The 10,504-nt window shown below is 35.7% G+C and overlaps 1 protein-coding gene across 1 annotated transcript; it reads left to right on the forward strand.

Moving 5' to 3' along the window:
- The first annotated feature begins 909 nt into the window (after window positions 1-909).
- LOC143533357 (uncharacterized) lies at window positions 910-4,042 on the forward strand. Its single transcript, XM_077028177.1, has 3 exons — window positions 910-1,162; window positions 1,756-3,015; window positions 3,679-4,042. Exons 1-3 carry the CDS (start codon window positions 980-982, stop codon window positions 3,904-3,906), a joined length of 1,671 nt encoding a protein of 556 aa, XP_076884292.1. The 5' UTR covers window positions 910-979; the 3' UTR covers window positions 3,907-4,042.
- The last annotated feature ends 6,462 nt before the right edge of the window (window positions 4,043-10,504 follow it).

The raw sequence follows: 10,504 nt of genomic DNA on the forward strand, positions 1-10,504 counted from the left end.
GAGCCCAACCCATAATAAATACATCTACCTAGAATCTATACTATTAAAACAAAACAATTATTCCACATGTCATTCAATTAGAGTAGCCAACTAGGATACCAAATAATATTATAACCATTTATAGAACTATTAACAAAGTTATAAATATAACTTTGAATGTTGTATTAACTTTTATTTCATTTTTTAAGCGTAAATGTATTATACAGGCTATATCATAGTAATACGATACATCATCATCTTGTCACCCATGATTTGATGATTCCTTCTAGATAAAACAATGAATATATCACGTTGAATATGGACCGGCCTCCATCTAAGGGGGTGTTTGGCCTAGCTTTTTTAACCAAGCTTATAGCTTTTTTAGCTTTTTTTTTTACAAAATAAGCTTAATTTTGTGTTTGGCTTAGCTTTTTAAGCTTATACTTATTAGCTTATATAAGCTCATTTGAATAAGCTTATTTGAATATGGTTTTTTAGCTTATTTGATATAAGCTTATTTGTTTAAGGGTGTAAATTACTCATTTGTCCTTAAATGGTGGTGGATTAGTAATTATTACTTTAACAAATTAAAGAATGTTGGATTTAACAACTTATTAAGACATATAATTAACTCGTAGAATATAAGCTAATCCAAACACTTAAAAAAAGCTTATCAAATAATAGAAAAAAAGCTATAAGCTAATTTTATATACAAGCATAAGCTTAAAAATAAAAGCTAGGCCAAACACCCCGTAAGACCAAGACCCGAGTATAAAACCCAAGAAGGCTCCGGATCATTCTCGACCCGTTACCTAACCAACACAAGTTTCTTGGAGAACAGGGTAATCTCATTCTCAATAATAATAATAATAACTCGTATATATATCCCCAAACTATTTTCTATTTTCTACAACGATCGATAATATAATCAATCATCTGAAATCATCAAATTCATTTAACTTCTTATTACAGATCTATTTATTTGTAAACCTGACACAGGATGGATTTCGAACTGAGAAGAGCGAGAGAGAAATTAGAGAAAGAACAAAAGGATCGAAAAGAGAAGGCAAAATTACGAATTGAACGAGAGAGGAAAGCCAAACAGGAAGCTGCTCGTCAACGTGAAGCCATTGAAGCTGCTCAGAGGTCTCGTAGAATTGATGCCATGGAAGCACAACTCAAGGTAATTTCGTTTTCCATTTATAATTACTGAATGCGGTGTCATGTGATTTAGTTACCATGATGTTTATTCTTAATCAGTATGATTTGGATATGTAAATTTGGGGAATAAATTAGGGTTTTGTGATTAGTAACAACAATAAAGACTACTGCTGTATTGTTTGTCATTGCATGTCTAAACAGATTAGGATTATCCTCATAAGCTCAAGTAGTAAACAACATATATTATTTTTTTATCTTATCAACAATAATCTGATTGAAAACCACTTTCAAAACACTAATTTTTTTTTTGGGCTTCTTTTTATATGTTATTAATATTTTTCGAAACAAAAAAAAATGTAGCTCGGGTATGTAAACATATGCAGCTCGTAACCGACATATATTTACCTTGTATAAGATGCATATATGTAATTTCACGAGATACATATATTTTACATGAGTTTTCATATGAAATGAAGTTAAAAAATCAGTATTTGAAAGTGGTTTTCACGAGTTTCCAAGTTAAAGATGGTTTTCATTGGAACCCTGAGCTATATCTCTCTGCGTGTGTACATATATAACTATAAAAATGTCTCTTTTTTTCTGATTATTATTCAGGCAGAGCAACAAATGGAAGAAACTATATTTGCAGGCAGAGGAATATCTTTCAATCGTGTTCTAGAAGCCGTCCCATTTGAGGGTTCAGGAGATAAAATCAAACTACCACCTTCATGTTTCACTGAATTATCAGATCAAGGTGCATTTGATAAAGGCCCTCTTCATTTCCAACTATCACTAGCTCATCAAGATCACGGGTCAACCCATGCGGGGGTCTTGGAATTTACCGCAGACGAAGGCTCGGTCGGGATCCCACCTCACATATGGAATAACTTATATTCTAATCAAGATCCAAGCACTCCTTTAGTTGAAATTAAGTATGTTTGGTTACCAAAAGGAACATATGCAAAACTTCAATCGCAAGAACTCGGGTTTTCAGATATTCCAAACCACAAAGCGGTTCTTGAAACGACCCTTCGCCAACACGCGACTCTTTCACAAAACGATGTTTTAACTGTTAAACATGGGGTGTTAACTTTTCATTTACGCGTTCTTGAGCTAAAACCGTCATCGAGTGTGTCAGTTCTCGAAACTGATATCGAGGTTGATATTATGGGTCCTGACTCACTCCCTGAGAAAACCAACCAGCACGTGTTGAAACCGTTAGTGTTCGGGAAACCTGAGTCGGGAGTTGTTAACGAAGGTGAATACGTTTATTACAAGTTTCTAATCGATGATGACACGTGGCGAATAATCAGTTCTGGAGATGTTGAAATTGAAGTCGTTTTGGATTCAGAGGCAAACGGAGACACGGATCTTTATCTTTCCCGACACCCGTTATTGTTTCCGAACACCCACCAACACGGTTGGTCTAGCCATGATGTTGGGTCGAAGTGTTTGGTTCTCGGGTCGAAGGACCACACGTTAGGTCCAGGTAGTTACAGTGTCGGTGTGTACGGTTTCAAAGGAACAACAAAGTACCATGTTTCCGTAACTGTTAAAGATATTTCAAAGTCAAACGCTGGTCAACAACCCGTGTCATCTTCAACATCAACAGCAGATACAGTGGAGTGTGGGAATTGCAAACATTATATACCTATGAGAACGATAGCGCTTCATGAGGCGTATTGTAGAAGACATAATGTCATTTGTCAGCATACGGGGTGTGGTGTTGTTTTGAGGACTGAAGAGGTTAAGAATCATGTCCATTGTGAGAAATGTGGGTTGGCTTCTCATAGCACTGAGTTGGAAAAACATATGAAAGTGTTTCATGAGCCGTTACGTTGCCCATGTGGGGTTGTCCTAGAGAAGACACAAATGGTAAGCAACACTTTTATATAATTGTTTGGCTTAAAGGGAACATGCCTAACGAGTCTACAGTCGTCCAACGTCTATTGTTAATGCACACAATCCTTAAATCCTTTTATTTACAGATTTAGATTAAAAAATTAGTTACTAATATTGTTTTCATGAACCTAAGGTCACTTAAATATATAAAAGATTTTAATCAGTTTGGAATCGTTTGTCATTTTCCGCCCAAAACTTGTCACATGATGGAAATGCCATGAAATTACAAAAGGCATACATTTTTGGATTGAAAACTTATTAATTTTGTTGTCAAAATGTTTTAAAGTTAGGGGTATTTTTGTCATTTTATGATTATTCCGAAAGTTTTTTCGTTGGAATTGACATAAACGAAATCATATTGATACTTCTATCTTGAAATGTTGTTTCAAGTTTCCTAGTAAACCTTCAGAACTTTTGGTGGCATACTTTATCCCCCTTTTTTAATGAAATTGTTAATCGTTTTTTACAAATGGATAAAAAGATTGTTTGTGGTGACTGGTGAACCCGTATCAACCCATATTGAAAATTGATCCGTTTTGATAAGTTAACCAACGTCTAACTCTAGGTTTCTTTATTGCTTTAGATAATTTAGATTCAGGTAGTTAAAAGAGTATATGTTTGTCTTGTTTATTACAGGTGCAACACCAGTCTTCAGAGTGTGCCTTACGACTAGTGACATGTCGGTTTTGTGGTGACATGGTCCAAGCGGGTTCGTTGGCAGTTGATGCACGAGACCGGTTAAGAGGACTTTCTGAGCATGAGAGTCTTTGTGGGTCCAGGACCGCCCCGTGTGACTCGTGTGGTCGGACAGTGATGTTGAAAGAAATGGAAATTCATCAAGTAGCCGTTCATCAGAAGAACTGATGCTGTTGCGTCTATTATGGTTATTGTTATTATTATTAATGATGTAATCCTCTATGATTGTTTGTAAATGGATGTGGGTATTTAAGGCCTGTGCTCTTGCCTCTTTGGGCCTCTCTTAATCAATGCTTTTTCTTAATGTTGTTTTATGAAACTTGTTAAATAATTGATGTTATTGTTGGTTAGATCAGTTTCAATCTGACTCATTTGCTACTTTCGCTGTTTTGGGCACATCAGCCACCACCGTTGTTTCTCCTTGGTCGCTACACTTCCGTCTTTCTCCTTGTTTCTAAACTCGCTCGCGATGAGGAATTTCTGATTGCACCAACTATTCGGTAAAATAAATGCATTATTATTTTTTTTTCATTGATTGAAGAGTGAATGACTTAGATTTGGTACTGAAAAAAAAAAGGTTAATTTTGGTTGGTAAGTATGGCCAATGGTCACTTGGTTTGAGAAGGTTTATTTTAAGTTGATAAGTATGGCCTATGGTGAATAAGCTATTACAGGATGAGGTTATAACTGAACTTTCAATTTTAACTGTAGATAGAATTTGCTTTCTTTCTTGCGTGTTGTACAAGTATTTGTAGCTTAAATTACTTGCTACGCGCATTCACGTTTTGGTTAACATGTCTGGGAACAAGTGTGCGTTTCCTGATAATTTTCTCTTTTGTTGCCTTTGACGACTACTCTTAATTGTTTCTCTTTTGCTGTCTTCAACCTTTGTTGCCGATTCCGATGAGACCTTATTAGTGCTCAGCGAATCATGGTCCGTCCATGGCCATCGATTGATGTCTCTGAATCGACTTGCAGATGCTAATAAAACCTTATCGTTTGTTCGATGGTTGCATTCAAACAGTATAAGGGGGTTTTCAGGTAAAGTACCTACTTCTACTCATTTCTGTACTTCAATTTGTATAATTGGTGATAACATCTGATGATTTTGTTTTTATATACAAATTTTGGCATTCTGCAGATTTCGAAGATGAATTTGCCATTGTGTTTATACTTTCCAACAAGCACAGGTACAAGTATCTCATTACATCTTTTATGCTATTAAACACATTTCTTCTACAATGTATACAACTAATCAAGTAAAATGCATATCTAATCAAATAATAAATTAAGTAAAGCACACAAAAGGTGCTGCACTTAGCATAAATAAGAAACATAACCAACAAAATGAAACAGAACATTTTAATGACTTATCATACAATTTGAAGTATGTCTTGACTTCCAGTGAACTGATCAATTTTCCATTGATCAGGACACTTCATAATAGTAGTAGTAATAATAATAATAATAATAATATTAAAACTAACATTTATTTTTTGTACTATATTTTTGCAGATTTAGCATTACACACTTGAAGGTATGCGTTATTTGAACGAAATCTTGCTTATAGAAGTGACAATTTTGACCCGTTTAGTTATGACTTCGGGTTTTTTCCTAAAACGTGTCAATCATGAAGTCTAGCTTTAAGATAAATGTTTGAAATGGGGTGCAAATGGCCCAAAGTTTGACTTGTTGAACATAGTGTTATTTTGTTTTTGATTTACAAAATAAGGTTGCTATGCGTTTTTGTTTCCTACTGATTTCGGTTTTGGCAGTCACATCTTGAGTTTTCTGTGTAGCGTTTTTGAACATGGTTGTGGGAAGGGTATAATTTATTTTCCAAAAATTGTTGTTAGTTACTACTTACTAATTAGTTTTTAAGTTAATTCATTGAAAAATTTAAAAAAAAAGTTTACTACTTCTTGAAGCTACTACTGTTGGTAGTTACTAATTAGTTTTGAACTTAATTTAGCTAAACAATACAATTAGTTACTTCATTTGTATGTTTTCTCTTTTGGTCAGAGCTTATTATTTATGTGTTTAGGTGTGTTTGTATGAACAAGGCTTTAATTAATTATTGCATTATATTCAAAGTTATTAAAACTTTATTTTCCTTTCTCACTATCCATCATGAAACCATAAAGCACTGTGTCAGCCCCCTTGGGGAGCTATCTGTGCAACAAGTGTTGTAGATTTCGATGTTAATATTTGACATGGTTTATCGCGCCGCAACGCGAGCAGGTATTTTACTAGTAAATGCTAATTTTCACAACTACATGGGCAGATGAATGTTATGTTCTTAGTTTGCTTCACAACAATTTATGTTCTTTGGTACCTTTGGTATTTCCTGTTTAATTTGAAGTTTAAACAACGATAACTCGATGAAGGCATAAAGCCATAGCAACCACCAAAACAAAAATAAATTAAGATCAAGATAATCATGATCCTTAATTATTATATATAATAATTTATAACTTTGGTGCTGCAAAACTTCTGTTGGGCCACTTTGTGGCACCCTATTAGTAGGATTCTTTTATTATTTAGTTTCGGCCCGTAATGAAAACCTACCGAATGTTAATTTTGTTTTGCTCTTTTTTTCATTATTTTGTTTTAGTAACGGTATCGTGTCGAACGCGACGGAAACCAACTACCGAATGTGAATTTTGTTTGGTTCTTTTTTGATTATTTTGTTTTAGTTATGGTATCGTGTCAAACGCGACGAAAACCAACTTAATTCGCGTAGACTCACCATGTTTTGCTTTAGTTCTAGTACGTAACGAAATCGACCGAATGCTATTTTTGTTTTTTTAGTTCCGTTGCCGTAAGAAACATGATGAAAACCGATTGCATTCACGTAGACTTAACCGCCTCAAAGCCCGAGATCGATAATAGTCGTGATTTACCAACAATCGAGTTTTGCCGATCAACGCCACGCCATTGGTTCACCCTAATTTTTATAATTCTTTTTTACTATTTTTGTCTTAGTTTCGATACTATAAAACACGTAACCAAAATCGATGGAATTCACATCAACTTATCGTATCAACGATTGAGTTTAACCACCGCCTGGTTTTACCAATTGTTGCGCCGAGAGAAATACTAGTTCAAATACAATAGTCACGCCCTGTTCTTGAGTTTTTTTAAAGGATGGAAAGAAAAGGAAAACTAAGGATTGTTAAAAAATAGGTGTTTGTGAGTTTTTTTAGGATAGAAAGAAAAGGAGTAAGAGGAGATGGAAAGAAAAGGAAAACTAAGGATAGTTAAAAAATAGGTGTTTTGAGTTTTTTTAGGATAGAAAGAAAAGGAGTAAGAGGAGTTAGAAGAGATTAAATTAATATTTATCCTCCCAAAATTGGGATGATTACTAAAGATAACTATTTTTTAATATATTTATCATTTCCTTCCTCTAATTTCCTTCCAATTCAAAAACACACCTAATTAAAAAAAAAAAATTTCCCTTTCCTTCCTTTTCTTTTCTTTCCCTCTCCTTTCCTTGAATAAAAAACTCATCCTTTCCTTTCTCATCCTTCCCTCCTCTCCCTCTCCCTCTCTTTTCTTTTTTTTTTCTTTCCTCAGTTAAAAAACTCAATAACAAGGCGTTAGTGTGTACTCAAAAACACTTATAAAAACATTTTTATTTCTCATTTTCTACCAAAAGTATAGTTACACAAACAGGATATTATCCGCAACAAAATCCTAAAATCAAACAACTCAAAAACCGCCACTGTGACATCTGCCCAATCCGACCCGACCCAGGTACCCGTTTTCGAATCCGATTCTTTTTATGATTTAAAATTTGATTATTAATCTTTGTAAATTTAACATTAAATAAATTATATATATATATATTTTATATTACTTACTAATAATAATAATTTCCTTTCCGCCGTCCCGCCTCTTTTTCTCTCTTGTCGCCGTCCCGCCCCTTTCCTTAACCCTTGAGCCTGAAACCCTTTTTTTTCTCTTAACTCTTTGCTTGTCCTTTGGTTCTTCCCGCCTAAGGATGTCTGCGCAGCTCCACGCGCCAGACTCTTTACAAGGAAGCCTGCGTGAAGACCGGCTGTTCCTGCGATACGCGAGACGAATTCTTCTCGCAGCGCGCCAAGAATTGTAGTTCTTCTCGCAGCGCGCCAAGAATTGTAGTTCTTCTCGCAGCGCGCCAAGAATTGTAGTTCTTCTCGCAGCGCGCTAAGAATGGTAGTTCTTCCCGCGACGCGCTAAGGATTATAGTTCTTCCCGCGACGCGCTAAGGATTTTAGTTCTTCCCGCGGCGCGCTAAAGATTTGTAGTTCTTCCCGCGACGCGCTAAAGATTTAAGTTCTTCCCGCGGTGCGCTAAGGTTTGCTCTGTCTGCCTTCGCCCTCGCGCGCGCGCTCGAGCTTTCTCGCGCTAGACCTTAAGTCTTTTCTTCTGTTTAGGTCAGCCTGTATGCTTTTGAAATATCTTATCTTTTGTATGAGCACTTTAGGTCAGTTCCGACATCTGTCCGAAAAGCCACTTTCGGCGCATCATGCGCACCAATCCTATTGGTTGACAGAAAAAGTGACTGACATAATCTTTTGAAATCTTCTTTCGCATGTCTTGAACAGTGTTTTATCTGACACCTCCCATGCTTTGACCTTTAACCTGTCAGCTTTTCCCCATCCCCTGCAGCTGCCGGCATATCTTTTTAATATCTTTTGCTTTTGTTTTCTTGTGCTTTTTAATATCTTTTGCTTGATTTGATAAGATCTTTTCCTCCTTTTTAGGGATTGTGTTCCCTAGGGTTTTCCTATAAATTAAGTTAATTTCTTGTAACACTACACACACTACACTTAAACACTCCCCAAATCTCTCTCCCTTTGCTCTCTGCCGTAGTTCCTCTGCAACCCCTCTCTTTGCCTCCGTCTTCTCTTCTGTTCTGCCCAGAATCTCGGTAAATATAAATACATATATTTTGTTTTAATCTGGTTAACTAACAAAAATCGATACTTACTGCATATATTCAAGACATAAAAACCAATCGTTAAACCAATAACCTTTTATTTATAGGTTAACTTGTGCTTGGTTAAAAGTTGGTTCTTGCATTATCTTTCAACACACATTTTTCAGGTGAGTAATCTCGTACTTAATCCCCTTTTATTTTTAACGTTTTGGGATGTTCATGTGTTCGTACAACTTGAGTCTTAAACTTGTTTTATGAACTTTATGTGCGCAAAACCCCATGTGTTATGGACGTTTACTTGGCTGTTTATTTGTATGTGTGATTCATTAACCGCTTTGACGGCCTATTCCGAAGTTTTCATGGATCCATTAGATGAACACGGGAGACCTATCGTTTACGGTTTTCTTGTTTTATTACACATGCACGTATGATTTATCGTTTTTGTGCTCAATTGGGAGCACGGATTGAACTATGAGCTATGATCTAAGGCTTGATCACAATCTGATTTCACCCTATGTTAAACCCCAGTTAAGCACATGTTGCGCGCAGTGTTTGTATTATCTATTTATATCTATTAAACTTGATTTCTCACCGACACGCAAGTGTTGACGTTTTATTTTAACACGTGTTCAGGTTTGCTGTAGCTGCTTTTGGGAATCTCAAGGACACGTAGGATGTTTTCTTTTGTTTGGACCTAGATTAAAATGTAACAAGACAAATTATGTTATTTGAATATTTTAAGTTATTATATGAATTATGTTACCTTACGATTCGTGTTCTGCGTGTGCGCAATGATAATGTATTTATTAAATATTGACACCCAATAGTGTCGCGAGTAATGAAACAATACGTGGCGCCCCGATGTATAATCCGCCATCGGTCGGGGTGTTACAGATTGGTATCAGAGCTCCGTGACTTTAGGATAGGTGGTTAGACGTAACGACCTAGAATACCTAAGAGTCCCTTCTCGCGCATGAGAAATATCTCATGTTTGCGCGCTAATTGTTATTTACTCGATATTTATAAAATATGCTTGCGCATACGCAGCACATAATTTCATGTTTTAGTCGCGATCTTTCGATTTTTATTGTTAAATTTCAATCTATTTCTTTACTTACATATTCGTTTGTTGTGGGGATTGAAAATCCGAGAAGTCATGGTGGTACATGAATAGTTAATTTTCAATTACCATTAACTTTATGTTTTAAATTGAAGATTTGAAAAGTCATGGTGATACATGAATTGTCAATCTCCAATATTCATTTACTCGATATTTTAAATTGAAGAATTGAAAAGTCATGGTGATACATGAATTGTCAACCTTCAATGCTCATTTACTCGATATTTTAAATTGAAGATTTGAAAAGTCATGGTGATACATGAATTGTCGATTTTCAATTCGAATTTATTACCTGTATTAAGTTTACATTTAAATTCATATTTTACTTCAAAATTTGATAGCATTTAACTCCGCGAAACAAGCTTTACAACGATATACTTTGCGCTAAAACGATTTCCCATACCAAGATATTAACAAAAATTAAAACTTTTATAGAATGCCTCCGCTATCTCGCCGTCATCAGAGGAGAGAAGCCTCGCGCAGACATAGGCAGCAACGTTCCCAGGAAATGGCCGCCGCGATAGCCCAAGCCTTAAACCAAAATAATACCAACCCCTCCGGATACAATATTAAATCCTTTAATGCGGGTAACCCTCCGAAATTCACCGGACTTGAAGGAGCCACCATAATGCTCCAATGGCTCGAGAAAATTGAGAACACCTTCCTCCATACCCAATGCCCTCCAGACCGACGAACCTTATACGCCTCAAGTGTCATAGAAT

The sequence above is a fragment of the Bidens hawaiensis genome, unplaced genomic scaffold, assembly GCF_021521415.1.
Source record: "Bidens hawaiensis isolate Kalapana, Puna unplaced genomic scaffold, B.hawaiensis_p1.1 tig00009662_1, whole genome shotgun sequence".
In the NCBI taxonomy this organism is placed as follows: Eukaryota; Viridiplantae; Streptophyta; class Magnoliopsida; order Asterales; family Asteraceae; genus Bidens; species Bidens hawaiensis.

Excerpts from the sequence above, each read along its gene's own strand:
- LOC143533357 (XM_077028177.1), top strand. The coding sequence starts at position 980 with ATGGATTTCGAACTGAGAAGAGCGAGAGAGAAATTAGAGAAAGAACAA. Across the intron at positions 1,163-1,755 it reads CCATGGAAGCACAACTCAAG|GCAGAGCAACAAATGGAAGA; the intron begins GTAATTTCGTTT and ends ATTATTATTCAG. Across the intron at positions 3,016-3,678 it reads TCCTAGAGAAGACACAAATG|GTGCAACACCAGTCTTCAGA; the intron begins GTAAGCAACACT and ends TGTTTATTACAG.